General features: G+C 33.5%; 3 protein-coding genes and 1 non-coding gene across 14 annotated transcripts; 3 read left to right on the top strand and 1 right to left on the bottom strand.

The window, feature by feature from the left end:
- The first annotated feature begins 8,100 nt into the window (after window positions 1–8,100).
- TRNAE-CUC lies at window positions 8,101–8,173 on the top strand. The gene has a single exon. It is a non-coding gene; the product is annotated as a tRNA-Glu (tRNA).
- Window positions 8,174–8,231: 58 nt separating this feature from the next.
- LOC123212987 lies at window positions 8,232–10,331 on the top strand. Of its 3 annotated transcripts, none has more exons than XM_044632271.1 (2): window positions 8,232–8,341; window positions 9,452–10,331. In XM_044632271.1, exon 2 carries the CDS (start codon window positions 9,454–9,456, stop codon window positions 10,081–10,083), a length of 630 nt encoding a protein of 209 aa, XP_044488206.1. In that variant the 5' UTR covers window positions 8,232–8,341; window positions 9,452–9,453; the 3' UTR covers window positions 10,084–10,331. The 3 variants fall into 3 exon arrangements, with proteins under 3 accessions (XP_044488206.1, XP_044488207.1, XP_044488208.1); XM_044632272.1 differs by having other exon boundaries at window positions 8,296–8,341; window positions 9,444–10,331; XM_044632273.1 differs by lacking the exon at window positions 8,232–8,341 and adding an exon at window positions 8,450–8,876.
- A 956-nt stretch (window positions 10,332–11,287) lies between these two features.
- On the top strand, window positions 11,288–13,409 carry LOC123212986 (fructose-bisphosphate aldolase 1, chloroplastic). The gene is made up of 6 exons (XM_044632270.1): window positions 11,288–11,599; window positions 11,855–12,124; window positions 12,232–12,341; window positions 12,433–12,523; window positions 12,627–12,896; window positions 12,990–13,409. The coding sequence occupies exons 1-6, from the start codon at window positions 11,423–11,425 to the stop codon at window positions 13,266–13,268; spliced, it is 1,197 nt and encodes a 398-aa protein (XP_044488205.1). The 5' UTR covers window positions 11,288–11,422; the 3' UTR covers window positions 13,269–13,409.
- Window positions 13,410–13,862: 453 nt separating this feature from the next.
- On the bottom strand, window positions 13,863–17,293 carry LOC123212988 (B-box zinc finger protein 19). 9 transcript variants are annotated; one of them, XM_044632280.1, is made up of 7 exons: window positions 16,985–17,293; window positions 16,712–16,808; window positions 16,494–16,609; window positions 16,180–16,404; window positions 15,931–16,019; window positions 14,990–15,032; window positions 13,863–14,125 (listed from the first exon to the last, which is right to left on the bottom strand). In XM_044632280.1, exons 1-5 carry the CDS (start codon window positions 17,075–17,077, stop codon window positions 15,936–15,938), a joined length of 615 nt encoding a protein of 204 aa, XP_044488215.1. In that variant the 5' UTR covers window positions 17,078–17,293; the 3' UTR covers window positions 13,863–14,125; window positions 14,990–15,032; window positions 15,931–15,935. The 9 variants fall into 9 exon arrangements, 7 of the variants coding, with proteins under 7 accessions (XP_044488215.1, XP_044488216.1, XP_044488210.1 ...); XM_044632281.1 differs by having other exon boundaries at window positions 14,990–15,029; XM_044632275.1 differs by having other exon boundaries at window positions 15,931–16,025; window positions 16,985–17,292.
- Between the last annotated feature and the right edge of the window lie 410 nt (window positions 17,294–17,703).

Raw genomic sequence — 17,703 nt, 5'->3', positions numbered from 1 at the left:
TGATGTTGCCAACATTAAATTTTTGCATTTTTTATTTTAATAAATGAATATTCTATTCGTTTATTCATTTGTTATTACTATTTTAATAAACTGATGAACCCCTTGGTGTTTTGATGATATAAAAAATACAAGTTTAAATATCTAATATTGTATAAGGAATGTATGAAAAATATTACCAAGTTGACACAAATTGAAAAATGCTAAAAACAGGACATACATGTTTGTGTATCAAGCCAAAACACAAGAAAAAGTGGTCGTGTATCCTTCCCATACAGTTTTGAGCAAAAGTTAACATGGTCAAACCAAATAAACCTCTATGCATCATGACTATATGTTTGTGTATTAGCCAAAACATGCAAAAAAGTGGTAATGTATCCTTCTCATGCAATTTTAGGCAATAGTCAACATATTTAAACCAAATACATGCCCATGTGTCTTGAACCACACGCCTATGTATTAAGGACACCTATCGCTCTTCTTGTCTTTTGCCCCTTATTTTCATGTCTAAAACATTATGGAATTTTGAAAGTGTAAGGTAGGACACTTGTCTTAGAAATAGGGATGTCTATCCCTTAAGCAACACATTTGAAAATTTGATCGTTGGGAGCTTTGAACGAAGATTGACCGAGTGCAAAAAGTAGTATACATGCCCATGTATCTCACAGATTTTTTGCAAAAATTGTTGGTTTTGATGCTCAACGGATCTATTCTCCTAACCAATAGTTATATGAATTATTCTAGCTATTAGGATTATAAATTGAAGACTCTTTGATGGAGAATAGGTTAGACATTACTAATGTAAAATCTATGACTCATTTCTTCTCTAATTTCTCTCCAAAGCTCATAACTCAAATTCTTGATAGATTCACTTGTGCTTATTTTCTTATATCAGGCTTGTAGAGACATTCACATTCATTTTTCTATATTCAAACAATTGTGGACAAAATCCTGTATAAACTATTATGATGGGCACATTCATGGAGAACTAGTGTACGTGGGTGAAATTTCAGAGAACTATTGTAAAGAGATGTTATCTTTACGAGTGAAACTTCAAATGGGTTTCTTGAAGATGTAGACATAGGAGGCCTAAAAGAGAAAGCTCCGAACCATTATAAACCTTGAGCATTTCCTTTTTCTACTCTCTTTACTTTATACATTATATATATGTTATATGCTTTTGATAAATTGTTAGATATGATCTATGTTTGATTGTTTGAGTAAACTTGTTGAATATTGATTTAGTTTGAATATTTTTATTGAAACTATTTGTGAAATTGTGATTGATTGGAAATTTGTTCAAGATTTTTATTTGGTTTAAAAAGTTTTTAAATAATCCTATTTACCCCCTCTAGGATTATCAATCATTTGAGCTTTTTCATAAATGAATAATATATTCGATTATATTTCATTAAATTTCTTTAATGCCTTCTTATTAATGTTTTCCACTAATTTTGTCGCTGAATAGATGCGAGTTTGAGTTTTCAAATTAATGGGTCGGAGATTAGAAAAGCATCAAACCTTGGGTGGTAATAAGTCTTTTAGCCCATAAAATGTGTAACCATAGTTGCGAGGAAGAAGTGTAAATTTGAGTAAATCATATTCTATATGCTTATGCATATACTTCCTTTATTTGTTTACTCTTTCAAATTTTTGAGTAAAATTCGTGTGCTATTTGGAAACAATAAAATTATATGTACCTATTTTTGATACATAATTTATGTTTATAGATTATGTGTCATGATATAATTGAGTGATTTTAGATTAAAGATAAAATAATATCTAATCACACAATAACACATTATTTGTATACATAAATTGTGTACTAAAAATAAATACACATAATAGTGCTCATTTGGAAATTGTTCTCTTTTAGCCATCATCTATAATATTATTATTTTAATTATTAATAACTGTTCTTATAAATATATTTATAACTTTGATTTTGATTTGAAATCTTTTAATATATATAGGGCAATTAATTAAATTCATATATATATATATATATATATATATATATATATATATATATATATATATATAATATTTCATTCAATTATTAAGGAAAAGATCAACAAACACTTAAAAGAAGCAAACCTTAATCTTTATGTGTGAGATGAAGTATATAGAAAAGAAAAGTCTGGAAGCAGAATTACAAGAATTTATTTTATTAAAAATAAAACAAACGCTCATTTATCACAATTTTTTTTGGGTTTTTATACAACCCTGACACAATTATTGATAAGCTCTTCTAGCTTTTACAAAATGTAGCACAATCCTTTTAGTTTTTATAAAGTGTAGCATGATCCTACGGGTTTATAGAAGCACACTTTGGCACACATACCAACAATTATTGTAGCTTTTTACATATTCGAGTTGCAAGATATTTTATGGAAGTGAAATTTTTTGGTTTTGGCTCTAAATCCCTATTTAACATTACAAGTTTAAACCATGCAAGACTTTGTTTTGATATCTATATTTACACCTCAAACAAAATGTCTTGCAAGCTACCAAACATACAAAGAAAGTGCTAGATGTTTCAATGTACTAGATAAAAATGGAGTTTTGATTGTCATCTCAATTGTTTGATCCTATAAGATAATAACTATTGGATTTTGGAGAGATATTAGTTGTCTATTACAATATAGTAGAAAATAAATCAAATAAAATTAAAAAAGAGACAATTCATGTGATTTTTAACATGGTTCGACCTAATTATTAAAATATTTATGTTCACAGTATAATTATTATATGTTCCATATAATAAAAATTACAATATGTTACATATCATAAAGATTACCAAAAGACTTTTAAGGTAACTTAATATCTTATGTGACCTGGGGCTTACTCAAATAATTTTAAAAAATTACATTCAAACAATTATGATTAAGATTTATGATTCTAATAAGATTACAATTAGTGTGTAAAAAGAATGTTGTGAATATACATGTGTGAAAATATTTTCTTGCCTTTTGTAATTGATGTAAAGATATTAATTAAAATAGGTAAACAACTTTCCATCTAAACCTTTTTAAAAGAACATTTGATACACTTACATTTATAAGCAAACTACATGTCATTTACCTATTTTACCCTTCATATCAAAATCTAACAAAACTCAAAACATTTTTTTTCTAAGTCGAAGACAACAAATCACAATTGGGAAAGTAGAATATAGCACCGATAAGTCAGTGACTCTATTCTTGTGTTTTGAACGTCCGTCAAATATAATAGCATTTGGTAATGTTGTTTCACGTAAGTTTGATCGTTTCCTTGCCTTGTTAAGTTTGAAATGGGTTTAGTTGATGATTTATTTGACTTTGCTTTTTTATGACTGACATTGATGAAAATTGGGTGGGGTGTGGTGGTTTTTGCAATGCTTAGGTATATACGATTGTAGGTTTTTTGCATTTTAGTCTGTTTTAGTGTTAGTTTGGTTTAGGGTTTGTAGGGTTAAGGGTTTTGACTAATTTGTGATTATTTATTTTGCAAATAGTCATATATTTGGTCAGATTTTTGCTTGATTGTGTTGTCGTTGACGAAAAAGAAAATTGGACACTGGTCGCATTCATATTTGCATTCCATTCGCAGTCCCTCACATTCCATTCACATTTCGCAGTCCCTCACATTCCATTTGCATTTTACAATCCCTCACATTTTCATTCCAACTGTTCGCATAATGGTTTTTTTTTTTGTTTACATGGGATAAACATTTTGATGTTTATTTTTTCAAAGGTTTCCAGTTAATCAAAAGGCAAGGTAAAGACGATATAATGATGGTCATAACTTTAGGGCTACTATAAGTGTTTGAAGTCATTTAGAAACAGTTAAATATATAAGGACCAAGTTTAGTCGAGGCTAGAAAGAGATTTTCAAGCAAAGTTGTTTTGGACGCTTTTTGGATCTTGAAGTTCATAAACATAACTTGATTGTAAATTTGGCCATGTTGAGTTTGTTATGATAACTAGGTTCAAATTTAGTAGGGAGACAGATACGAGTGATTACATTATGAAGGGGAGAGCGCAGTTGAGAGAGAAGTACTTTTTAAGTGCTAAACATGTGTCATATGGTGATTTTAGCAAAACTTTTAAACAAAAGGCATAGGGAAACAATGACGAGGATGCGGTGAAATTAGTTGCCTGTATTTACTCCATTATAGACTAATGGGATCAAATAATGGGAAAGTTATATCGGATGCATCCTCAAGCTAGTTAATGATTGGGGTAGGTGCATTTAATAAATATCTATGTAGAATAATCGTTTGGAGGATAATCACATAGTCTTTGAGTCGGGCGATGGAGAAGAGGTAGGATGAAGTTTTGAATGAATATCCCTTATATAAAAAGGATATCCCAGTGCTATGTTATGAGATAATGAGATATGTAGTGATATTTCAGGTAACTTAAGTATAAGATAATGGTTATTTTGCCTTTACATTTTATGAATGATTATATACAACTAATAACATATTTTCAATGTTGTAATTGTGGATATATAAAACTCTAAACAATTTAGTGGATCTGTGATTTGCAAGTCCAGAGACAACCTACAAATAAGAGTACGCTATTTGTAATAATTGTAATTTCTTACAACTACACTTCTTTGTATTAAGGTTGATTTTAGTGATTAGTTTACCCCAATCATGCATTTCATATCTATGGACAATTATTGGCTTGACAATCATATTGGTTGATTTTCAGACATGAAAATCCAACTTCTCCTTAACCCACGAAGTCAGAGGATGAGTACAAAGCATCTGCATGATCAAATAAATATATAAATTTATTAATTTTTGAATTTATATAAGCATAAAATTTGAAGCATGGAATTGATCGAACCTGTCATGTTGTGTCAAGTATAAAACCATTTCTATATAGTGAAATGTAGAAATTCAAGGAGCACCATTACTGGTAACTTTTGCACATGTCATGCTAAAACATTAAATGATTTTATAATGTTTGTGGTCATAATATTATATTAGATGCCAAAGAAGTGAGCACAAGCCTACTATCGGTAGTTAATACCCCTTAAATAAGTTGTTATTGTGAGATTTTTATCATTAACCATCCACATAGCCTCCTCAAAATCTTGTATTTGATACACTTTTGCGGCTTTTTGAAATAACCCTTCTACATATTTTGTTTGTTTGTATTGATTACGTTTGTCCTTCTTTTATATGATGGTTGCACCAATTATGGTGCACATTGGGGAACACTTCTTTCATGCACTAAGTGATAGCATGGTGTCTATTTGAGATGATTACTAAATTTGGGAGGTCCCCAATGCACTTATGTAATGCTTGGAAGAACGGGGTCCAAGTTATCATTTCTTTTTTCCTCCAACACCAAATGCTAATGGATAAATTTAGTTATTTTCATCCTTGCCCATAATAGTAAAAAGTATACCCTAACATTGATCTTTCAAGACTATCCCATCAATACAAATGAAAAGACAACAATAATCACGAAACATTCTAATAAAGCATCCTAAAGTCATAAAGATAAAATAAAACTAATTATCTACATTAGTGTCATTTATATAACAATGTCAGGGTTTCGTTGTTCAAAGTTGTAATAATATATCGGTAATAGTCTAAATGACTCTTCTGGTGAACATTTAATCTCATTCAAAGCTCAATTATTAGCACACTAAGCTTGAGCATAGGAGATATCAATTTTATATCTATCTATTATATATGTTATGATGTCTTTCAACCTATACACATGGTCACCCGCGGTAAACATAATTTGTAATATTTTTTCAAGTGCCATTTTGCTAGCTTATCTATGATGAGGTCTTATAACATCCCAAAGACAAGTGTGTATTCCTAACCTCTGTAATATGAAAATGTCACTGTTATTTAATTTTACCCCTCCTGCTTTCTATTTACATTTTTAATGCATACATTTTATATCTCATCTTTTTTTTGTTTGAACTTGTCACCTTGAACTGATAACCATTTTCCAATTCATCCTTATATAATATATCTATTAAAATCTATTTACAAGCAAATTAATCTTTCACTTTGAATCTTCCATCTTGTGGTACAACTAAATAAATTTCAATTCCATTATTTTCCATATCCTTATGAGGCTTTGGACCACAAAAAAAAAAAAAAAAAAAAAAGAATTGGAACCTGCAAATTAATTGGAGTAACATGAACTGAACTTTCTTAAGTTGTCCCTGATGGACTAACCCCCTCATCATCATCACTATCATTACCATATTATCATTACCACCATCATCACCCAAATCATTACAACCACCATATTTGTCTTTCTTGTCTAAGTGAAAATCATCTGTAAGAAAATCGCTCATCTGATAAAATCCCTTAGGTGTACCTCATAATAGTTTTAGACCTCTTTCACCATATCTCTAATCTTAAGACAAAGGAATCAAGCCAACCCCAACCTTAACACTGTCATGATGCAAGTTCACATTCACCTTACTACCTTCGGGCACACTTTCCAGTTGCATATATATGTTATCCAAAGAGTGAATTTCAATGGGTGGGAATTGATGAACTTTTGGTTGTAATTCTTGATGCTATTGTTCATAGTTGGTTATGGCTTTTGTTGGGCATGTAACCACATCAAGAAATAGTGAAGTCCTTTTGTATGCCTTAGATAGCTTCATCATAATCCGAACATCATAGTCATCCTTTAATAGATATAACAAATCACTGGACCTCGTTAGGTTTGAAATATAAATTTTTACATCATTACAACTTTAATTAATGCCCAAACGAGAACACACTGCCTTTACAAATCTATCGTAATTTATTTTCCTATCGATTGAAAATAATGTCTAAACTCCACCAATGTATTTTGAAATATTATAGCCTCTGTCAACCTATTGCTCATCAAATCTAAGCATGTATATCAGCTGTATCATTTTCTTGATCGAAAAAAATCAATTAACCCAACTTTTTAAAACAAATGATAATTGCACTACTTCAGGGTTCAGGAAAAATTTTATAATGCAAAGCATTCGCATTTGCAATCACATTTGTATTCCATTTTCCAAGAAATCACATTTTTGCTTTTGGTTCCGATCTAAACATTAGAACTTGTTCAACTTTGACGAATATAACAGATTGACTATCTACAAGTAATGTAATTGGTAACTAGCAACAAACAAACAAAAATATCAACCTATTTCAGAAATCAGCATTCAAAGTTATTAACTTTTTATCAATGCAAGTTTCCACAACAAGTTTGGGATGAAAGTTTTGATTTATATTGATATAAGCTACCAAAGTTACTTTCAACCAAACTTACTTTCCATATGATGTATTGTTAGAGTATGTTGCCGAAAAAAGAACACAACTGAAGGAAGTTAAACTATGAGAGAAATGATAGTATTGGAATAAATGATGAGTTTGCTCAAAAAAGAAAAAACATTAAAAGTTTGTCTAAAAAGATTTAAGCGGAAATTTTTTTGTTTATTTTAATTAAAATCTCTGTAAAATATAAGAATATCTGTAAAATATTCAAGATGGATTATTCTTTTAACCGAAATTTATTTGATATCTTGACCTGAAGGTATTGATATCAGTAATTTGTTTCCATTGTTAAATGTTAGATAAGAATTGTTAATATCATTTAATTGTTGGTTAGTGTTTTATAATTTGTCTTGACATCATGAACTCATTTGAAGGTAGACCATAAGTAGAAATCTTATGACAATAAAGTAGAATGGTTGTTTATAAAACTTATCACTTTAAAAAAGGATTTAGACTTTGAACTTTTTCATCATGAACAAATGAATAATGTCTAATGTCAATCTTCGTATATTTACTTAGACAAAAGAAAACTATAGATCATTAGAAACGGCCGAAAAAAATTTTTAGCAACAAGCATTATCAACAACACAAACCAAAAGCTTTCAAGCCTATGCCAATCAATAACATAAATATATTGGAGCTAGAAAACTCATTGTCTTAATGGTCGGTGTATATAACGCTCCGATCCAATGTAACAAACAAATTTCGTCAGAGAATCACAAAGAATATGAAGAAACTGAAGACTCAAGAATGAAATGCACAGGGTTTCTTAAATATTTCTAAGGTATTGTTTATATGTAGTGTACACATTGCAAGATTCCGTTGTAGTCTAGTCGGTTAGGATATTCGGCTCTCACCCGAAAGACCCGGGTTCGATTCCCGGCAACGGAACTTGTTATTTTTTAAATATCGTTCTCAAAAACGATGTCGCTTTGTATTCCAAACGCCTCGAAAATTTTATTTTATTTTATTTTTATAAGTATTATACCCTCTAAAGTTGAAGTAAAAAATCTGCGCCCTCTTGTCTTCAATCGCGTAAATTAGGGCTCCCAATTTTGAGTACGTAGAATCCTCTCTCTGTTTATTTCAATTATATTTGTGATCATGTTTTAGTGCAGCTAAAATTTTGAGTAGGTTCGATGTAAATAAGTATTAGGACATGTTTGCAACCTGCTTCTGAAACAGTGTTTAATCTCTGAATCATTTCTGTTTCTCAACTATAAAACACTAGTTACAAAAAATAATTTCAGAAGAAAGTGCTTCTGTTTATATGGAGGTTAATTTTGTGGATGAAAGTGCATATTCCTTGCAATTTACCTGTGATGGTTCACACTTCATACTGTTAGTCAGAAAGTTGGGAGTTAATATGTTCTTTTGAGCTTTAAGATTTGGGTTCATGCTGAAGCTGAATGCTGGGAGCCCACCCGTTGCAGAAACTGGCCGTGAATATGAATTAGAGCATGAAAATTGTTAACTGTCAGATTAGCTACTATTGCTATTAAGTTTAATCAATTTCTGATTTGGCATGTTAGAAGCTCTTGTCTTTGAGGGGAATATATCTGATTTGGGACTTGAGAATCGTGCTGTGGATAAGGTGAAATGCATCTATTAGGTCACTGCATAAACGGAATCCATTATAGTAGCTTTGCATTATCTATGAACATGACTTGAATGTTTGAGATGCTAACTAATATCTGATTTTGCAGCCTGAAATGCATTAACTTTTTGAAATATTGGGCTGGTTATTTAACATTTATTTGCTATTGCCTTATTGTTCTGCTTCTTCGTGGAATCATGTCTATGCCAAATCTTATTTTTTAGCTATTGTTTCTTTTATTATTTAGCACTATATATGCATGTGCTTGTTTACCAGGCAAAGTTAGGTGAATGTATATTTTAATAAACCCATTCATGTACACTAATATGAATGACATTCGCTACCTCTGCTGTCCATTTTGCTGTGGCGGTGATGAGGTTCTAGACTTCTAGTTTGGTAGTTATTTTTTAGGTCAAGTCTTGCTATTATTAGTGCTTTGATATCTCTGATTTGATGTCTTTGTGAAATCATCAAAATGTTCGTATATTACCCTTCTTTGAATTTGATGAACTTCTACAATACTGGATATTGTTTTTTCTTCTTTATACTGATTGTTCTGAATAAATTTGCAGCCATGGCTCCAGGGGATGACATGATGGAAGGGCATATTTCTTCACTTATCGTTGAATCATTGCAGTCCAATCAGAGTGGAGATGTGCTTTCCCCTGAAGATCTAGCCTGGGTTGATTCTTGCTTGGTTAAAGATGCTGAAGTTTCTGATAGTGGCTGGAATGCTCTGAAAGATGCATTACTAGAAATTGTTAGTTCTGAGCCTGGATCACTTTCCTATTCTGCAGCAGGAAGTGGTTCTCCCAGAGAAACTGACATTATGATACATACTCCAAGTAAAGCGGCAGAGACTGCACAGTTCCCTGTACCGAATGATGATGATGGTGTTGTTCCAATCCTTGTGGAATCAGAAACAAACAGTGATAGTTATCCAATTAATCAGGATAATGGTATTTCAGTATCACAAAATTTTCCAGGTGATGATGTTACAGAAACTTTTGTGGGAGATCCTTTTCTGCCAAGTTACAGGGAGGGAAAGGAAATTTACAAGGATGGCCAGAAAGATAGTGGAACCATTGGTTCTGGGCATGATTTAGATCCTTCAGCTGTTGAATTGGAGCCCTGCCAGAGGATATATTCAAGGTCTGGGATTTGGGTGTTTCAGCCAAGGAAGAAGAGTTGTTTACACAATTGAACAATACCCTTTCAGAAACTTCCTTTCAATTCACACCATCAGCCTCTGATGATTCGGGGACATGGAAGGACTTGAAAGATGATTCACTCAATAACTTGATTGCTGGCATTGCTGATCTCTCCTTGAATCAAGAATCTAGTTAAATATTTGTGTTTTAGTGAACTTGACCGTTTGTAAATTGAGTTAGCAGATTATTGACAACCATGCGAATCCATTCTGCTCCATAACATTTAGATTTTGGTGTTTAATTGAGGTGATGTTTGAAATAGGGGTGGCTTGAATCCATGACTCGGTTCAAACGGGTTGATTTCAAGCTGGAACTCCAGCTGTGTAACTCAGCTCAAGATCAGTTAGAATTTGAGAAGAAATACTTACCATACGACAAACCCATAATTTTTTTTCTTTGCATAAATTTACAAGTCTAAAAAACTTTTCTTATCTATATTGGAATGTAATCTCCAATTGGCCTACTTGTATATCGCAAATTTGGCATTAGCAGCATTTCTCTCATCCTACTCATGCGATTATCTAGCCCCCAAAAATAGAAATTCGGAAAGTGCTTCCTCTGAGTAAAGTGCAAAAACTCCACACATGAATCAATTGAGCAGTTATACCAACCCTTCAGCATTTGTTGTTGGTAAAACTCCACGCAGTGTTCACAAGATTGGGAATAACGGTTGAATCCAAACCACACATCACCGGCATTTTACATCAGCCATGGAATCCGCCAGAGTAGTTGATGTGGGGCAGTGAAATGAGCCCACTCCATGATATTTCTAGACCAAGGTCAGCCGGGAAATAGCAAGTTTAGAGACTTGACATGGCACAGCTGTTGCGGCAAGCTTTTCTACCGTCAATATTGAACCCACAATCTCATAAAATCCTGTCGTTAAACAATGACCATTAATCATATTGAAGGTAGAAGCAAAGAGGAGAGACTGTTACATTAAAGCCTTGAAAAGAAACTGCCAAACAAGACCATTTATAGAATATGACATTTTGTCTATATGGGAAAAAAATATCAGGGTTTTTTGTAAACTTATTACCATTAAAATTTTCAATTTTTATGAGGTGGGCATAAAAGCATCCATTTGAGCCAGGCATGCATGGTGCCAAGTAAGCAAATTTATCACCCACGTGGCAAGACACAATTGGTGGATTCATGACAGCCTTAAATGAGACATCTTATGATAATACAGTGGACAATAAAAACGCAGAAGAGTTTTGTATGTGTGGTAAAGAGGCTGGGCTGGTCAAGACAGTGGAGATAAGATTATAAAAGAGCTCTTGTTTAAGGCTGTTATCAATTACATTAGCCTCTCAAACCAAAACAACAGCAATGGCCTCTGCATCAACTTCTCTCCTCAAGTCATCTCCCGTTCTTGACAAGTCTGAGTGGGTTAAGGGCCAGACCATCCGTCAGCCCTCTGTCTCCGTGGTTAGATGCCACCCCAATGCCCCTTCCGCTCTCACCATTCGTGCTGGTTCCTATGCTGATGAGCTCGTCAAAACTGCGGTATCTTTAATTTCTATATTTTTGACGCATGCCTGTATCATTAACAATTATATACATATAGACCCATGAATGGCTTCTACTTTTTATAAGAATTATAAATATAGTTATCCAACAAATCATAAAGTAGCTTTAATGCAAGCCAAAGACTCATGATGTGTGAAGTGGAAAAAAACTGTTTTGGGTTTTAAATTTGAAGTTATTGATTACATTACCAGCTTGTCTGATTATGGGCATTTTTATGTATGGTATGTGTAGAAAACTGTTGCATCTCCAGGGCGTGGAATTTTGGCCATGGATGAATCAAATGCTACCTGTGGAAAACGTCTTGCCTCAATTGGGCTAGAGAACACTGAGGCTAACCGCCAGGCATACCGCACACTTCTTGTCTCAGCCCCAGGCCTCGGCCAGTATATCTCTGGTGCCATCCTCTTCGAGGAGACCCTCTACCAATCCACCACTGATGGCAAAAAGATGGTTGATGTGCTTGTTGAACAAAACATTGTCCCTGGTATCAAAGTCGACAAGGTGATTAATTAGCTAATTATATAATATGAGGTTAGATTTTCAGAAAATACATGTAATATATTGATATCAACAAGTGGGTTTTTGGATAATGAATTGATTAATATCAGGGTTTGGTTCCCCTTGCTGGTTCCAACGATGAGTCTTGGTGCCAAGGTCTTGATGGCCTTGCTTCTCGCTCAGCAGCTTACTATCAACAGGGAGCTCGTTTTGCCAAATGGTATAAATCATACTCTCACCACAAAAATGGTTTAAATTTTTGGATTCAGTGGTATCTTTGACATTGACATTGAATCAATTTGATTGATTAGGCGTACTGTTGTGAGCATCCCCAATGGTCCATCTGCCTTGGCAGTGAAGGAAGCAGCCTGGGGTCTCGCTCGTTATGCTGCCATTTCTCAAGTGAGATGACTATAAAAGTTAATTGTGTATAACCCTAGAAACAAGCCATTTCTTGGATAAGTTTAAAAATTAAAGTGAAATTTGTGTGACTTGGATGTTTTAGGACAATGGATTGGTCCCAATTGTGGAGCCAGAAATCTTGCTTGATGGTGATCATGGAATTGACAGGACTTTTGAAGTAGCCAAGAAGGTTTGGGCAGAAGTTTTCTACTACCTTGCTGAGAACAATGTCATGTTTGAGGGAATTCTCCTCAAGCCTAGTATGGTCACCCCTGGTGCTGAATGCAAGGACAAAGCCACACCTCAACAAGTTGCTGAATACACCCTCAAGCTCCTCAAGAATAGAATCCCACCTGCCGTTCCAGGCATCATGGCAAGTTTTACAAATAAATTAAGCTTCTAATGGTATAATAAATGGCAATCTTAATCATCAGCTAATGCATTAAGTCTAATGTTTAATTTGCAGTTCTTGTCTGGTGGGCAATCTGAGGTTGAGGCAACTCTGAACTTGAATGCCATGAACCAGGCTCCGCACCCATGGCACGTCTCATTCTCGTACGCGAGAGCCCTCCAAAACACCTGCTTGAAGACATGGGGAGGCAGGGCAGAGAATGTGAAGGCAGCTCAGGAGACACTGCTTGTGCGTGCCAGAGCCAACTCACTTGCTCAGCTGGGCAAGTACACTGGTGAGGGCGAGTCAGAAGAGGCGAAGAAAGGAATGTTCGTGAAGGGGTACGTCTACTAAATTGTATGCAGGCAGCAAAGCTGAAGACAGATCTGCAGAAGATAAGGATATGAAGAAGAAAAATGCATGAATGGAGACTTTTTGTTTGATCATTACAATGTACTTTTTAGCCTCTTAATAAACTTAATCCTGATGAGACCAGTTAGTGTGTATTTGTGATGAGATTAAGTGGTGTGTATCGTCGTCATGCATACTTAATTCTGCATTAATTTATATCAGTAGTTTCCATATGAATCCTCAAGGTAATCAGAATATATGGAGTCTATCTTGATGTCTTCAAACCTTATCAACAAAATGGCACCCTAACCAATGCTGATATCGATTACATCGAACAGAAAAACCTGCACCAGATTGTCTGCTCCAAAGGTACTATTACTGGGAAAATAACTTGACTGGTATGTAAAAACGAAAATAACCACTCAAATTTAAACAGAAAATCGAGATTTTCAATCCCCGGTGAGAGTGGCAAAATTCTAAAGCAACTTAGACAAAGCTAATTGTCAAAATTTGCACCTTTAGGGGATTTAATGGCAAAGACAGAGTATCAAACAACACTCTTTTAATCTTTCCTCATTTTGGTCATAGAATTATGGATGTCTTTCGAGCCATTCTGATCAGATTCATTGAAATTATTTTTGTTACAAAGCGTATCAATATTGCAGTATTTTCACAATATCAGGGTAGCGTTAGCATGATCACTTATGGTACACAGGTTAACATTCTCTTCATCTATCCAACTCATCACGTCGAATATATCCTGATAAAATCGAAACCGCAGAGAATTTCTCTTATAAACTTGTTCCGTCACCATTGAATTGACCCAGGAGCTGAGTTTGGAAGAACATCCCCATCAACATCTGTACCCAAAAAGAACAAGGAAGAAGGCATCTCTGTTATTACCATACTTTCACAAGTAATAACAGTTAGTACAATTTCCCAAATGGTATTAAATACATGGAACTACAGTTTTTTTATTCATCCAATAACAATGATCAAAGAAGATCATCCATATCCTTCAAGGTTCAAACCGTTATCTTACTATATACAATTGTCACTTTATAAGAGGTTAAAAGAAGTTTTCACAGTTCCTGAATACATTGTTCATCTTGGCACTAATATTGACCATTATTTACTAGAAATCTCATTTTACGTGAGCCACATCATCAAAATGAATTAAAAAAAATTGAAAATATGAAATTAGAAGAAACTCAACTTTTTCCTCATTTTGGTTTTAGATCATTAAACTAATCATATCTCAGGATCCAATAAAACCATTCTAGAAGAATAATTGCCCAAACTAGCGCTCCTCATAATGAGAGGATTGACACTGGCTTTTATAAAACAAATCTCTCAATACTATACAGATTTGTAAAAAACAGACGAATCTTATTGTTCTACTTCTTTTATGATCAATAACAGAAGCGCCCCTCAAAACCTGAACATCAATAAACTCAAGAAAAAGCAATTTTTATTCTAGACTATTATACTAGAGTACCATATCACATCTACTTCAGCAAATAAAATACCAAAAGTTGCTTCATCTAATGTGACTTTACAGTCATATCAACATCCTCATCTTAGAACTTATCAACATAAATTTCAGCGGCTACTTAATTTGATTAGATTTTCACTAAATTAAGAATATGAGTTACTAAATCAAAGAGCACTTGAATAACACCAATACTTGCATGACATGATTGTAGGCAAAGCAAGAAACTCACGATCATAGGAGCTAGAGACTTCAGTCCAAACACCTCACAACTTCTACAATTACAACCAAGCCAAATCAACAATGTTGATATAAGCACAAGAATAGTAGGCATACAACATTACAAATTTACAAATAAAATCTGCACCCATTCATTTAGATTTTGCATCTAAAGTTATTCTCAATTTATATGACATCATTAACAAAATAACTACATTCAAAGTTGTGCACATCATGCTTGCAAGATATAAAAACTCCATTAAAAAATTTCTAAAACAAACATACTGACATTGTTATTTATCATAGTAGTTTAACCATCATAGACTAATATACCAGTAGAAAACCTAGCGGCTGACATAGCAACAGATACTTATATATATCCATAATACAAAGCCAAAACTTTATAGCCATGACTCACCAAATATTAGACAACATGACTAAGATAAAGACTTAACAAACAAGATGCACATACAAAGCGACTCTAGACCTCCACAGAAAGAAGGTAAATATGCAGACGGGTTGAACAAGAATTTCATTAGATCTTCCAGTCTTCACCCCCGACATAGCAATTATCCAATATGTGGCATGCCTGGTGGAGAATTCTGACTTACACACACAAACCACCATCACATAACCAAAGTTTAATACAATATAGGAATTTTTTGAAGTTCAAACTGGGTATCCATTTTTTCTAGGAGAGAAAACAACATATCCATAAAATAGGAAGAATAACATTACCAGCAATGGCAGGTGTTGGTGTAATTGTCAAGTACAAGTAATCATATAAAACACCATACTAATCAAGATGAGATAGTTTAACAGTCAGAACACTTATCAACAATACAAGCAAAATATATTCCCCACAACCAAATGATTCAAACAACTACAGATACGTAAGACAGTAAGGAGAGATGAAACCTTTAAAACAGGATCATTGAGAGTTAAAGATTGTACCTTTCTCATTTTTCAGGCTCTCTTTTGAAGGATCCGACAGGAACCACACCAGGTGACTCATGATTACTGCCACTCAAAAGATCAATGCCCTGTTCCTTAAACATAAATACAGTAACAAATTTATCAACTCAAACTATGAATACCATACTTAACATGCAAACATGAGTCAGGCTATAAAGGTTTAAGATTACAATAATTTATGATATCAAAGAACCAAAAAAAAAAAGTGAGACTCTGGAACATAGATACCTGATTATTTGAAGTTTGCCCACGTTGGGGCCTAGCATTAAGATCGATTAATTTATTGTCCACCTTGCCATCAACATCTAGCATTGGAGCAGGAGAGGCCCTATGATTTTGCTGGTTCTCTCTTGCTGTGATCTTAAGTGATTGAGTCTGGTCTGTCCTTACTTTACTCGGATCAATGGTTTGAAGTGCTAGCTCCTCCAAACGACTTGGCTTATCCCCTGGAAACTACAAAAAGCATACGAAACGAAAAAAAAAAAATTAATAATACGATTTAAAGAACAAGAACAGAACCTCTCTAGTACAGAGACACAAACCTCAACTCTCTGCCTCAATAAGAGATATCTCCCGTGGGTTCTTTTACCACCAACATGCACAGTCATATCGCATTGCAAGCAGAGGGAACTACCGTCTACCTCACAATAAAAGAAAGCTGCATACATGTTTCCGAGGGAAGACACAAACTTCAAACCCTCATACAAAACCTCAGATATCAATTCCTCTTCAAAATATAAAACACCAAAACCCTACATACCAGGCGCATTCTCACATATATCACAGCGTGGCACATCACTCGGGTTCGCTAGCCCCACCCTCACGTGTCTACTAGCCAACTTGTTGCACATATGAACCTACAACAACAAATTAGAAATTAAACTTATACTTAACAGATAAAACGGAATTCATAACAACGATTCTTTGTGTTGATAAGGCCATTGACCAATCGATTTCAGCTAAGGAGCAAATTATGAACAACTAATTCAGCTAGATTAAGAGATAAACTAATCAACCACCAAAATAATGTTACCTTCTCATCACAGGAGCAGCAAAGAGAGGCTTCGTCGGCCGCACAGAAGAGAACAGCAGCAGCGCTCTCACAAACGTCGCAAAGCGTCCGCATTTTCCTACTTTCTACTGTATAACTATCTACTCGTAATACCTCATTCCAGTCCAAGAAACGACATCGTTTCCTGAAGAAACCAACGCACAATTGACCAAGAGGAAGAAGCAATTCTCGATTGAGAGAAAATGAGATAATCTTAAGTATTATGGGATATTGGATAGATTAATATATATCATAAGAAAATTATTTTATGAAAACAGAAGCAGAAAACATATTGAAGGAGAGCCGCATGGCTACTCTCTTTTGACTTATAGCTCTTGATAAATCATGTTTCTTCACGCGCTACTTTCTGTTTGATGCCGCTACTCGCTTTCTTGTTGTAAGAACTGTAATTAATAAATACGACAATTAAAAAGATACAAAAATTATATAATAATACAATAAATAATAAAAATATATTTTTTATAAAATTTAGATATAAAATGTATATATAAAAGTTTATTATAGTATATTGTTAACAATATACTTAAAAAAATACATTAATATCAACCGTAATTTTAATATTTTTTATAAATTTTATAATTAACAATTTGAATATAAAATATGTAATTAACTATTAATCTCAATATAATATAATATATAATGAAGATTCATATTTTAAAGAATATTTTTATATTTTAAAA

This window comes from Mangifera indica, chromosome 4, assembly GCF_011075055.1.
Source record: "Mangifera indica cultivar Alphonso chromosome 4, CATAS_Mindica_2.1, whole genome shotgun sequence".
Classification (NCBI taxonomy): domain Eukaryota; kingdom Viridiplantae; phylum Streptophyta; class Magnoliopsida; order Sapindales; family Anacardiaceae; genus Mangifera; species Mangifera indica.
Note: the sequence above shows the minus strand (reverse complement) of the source record. Positions and strands in the feature narration are given on the sequence as shown.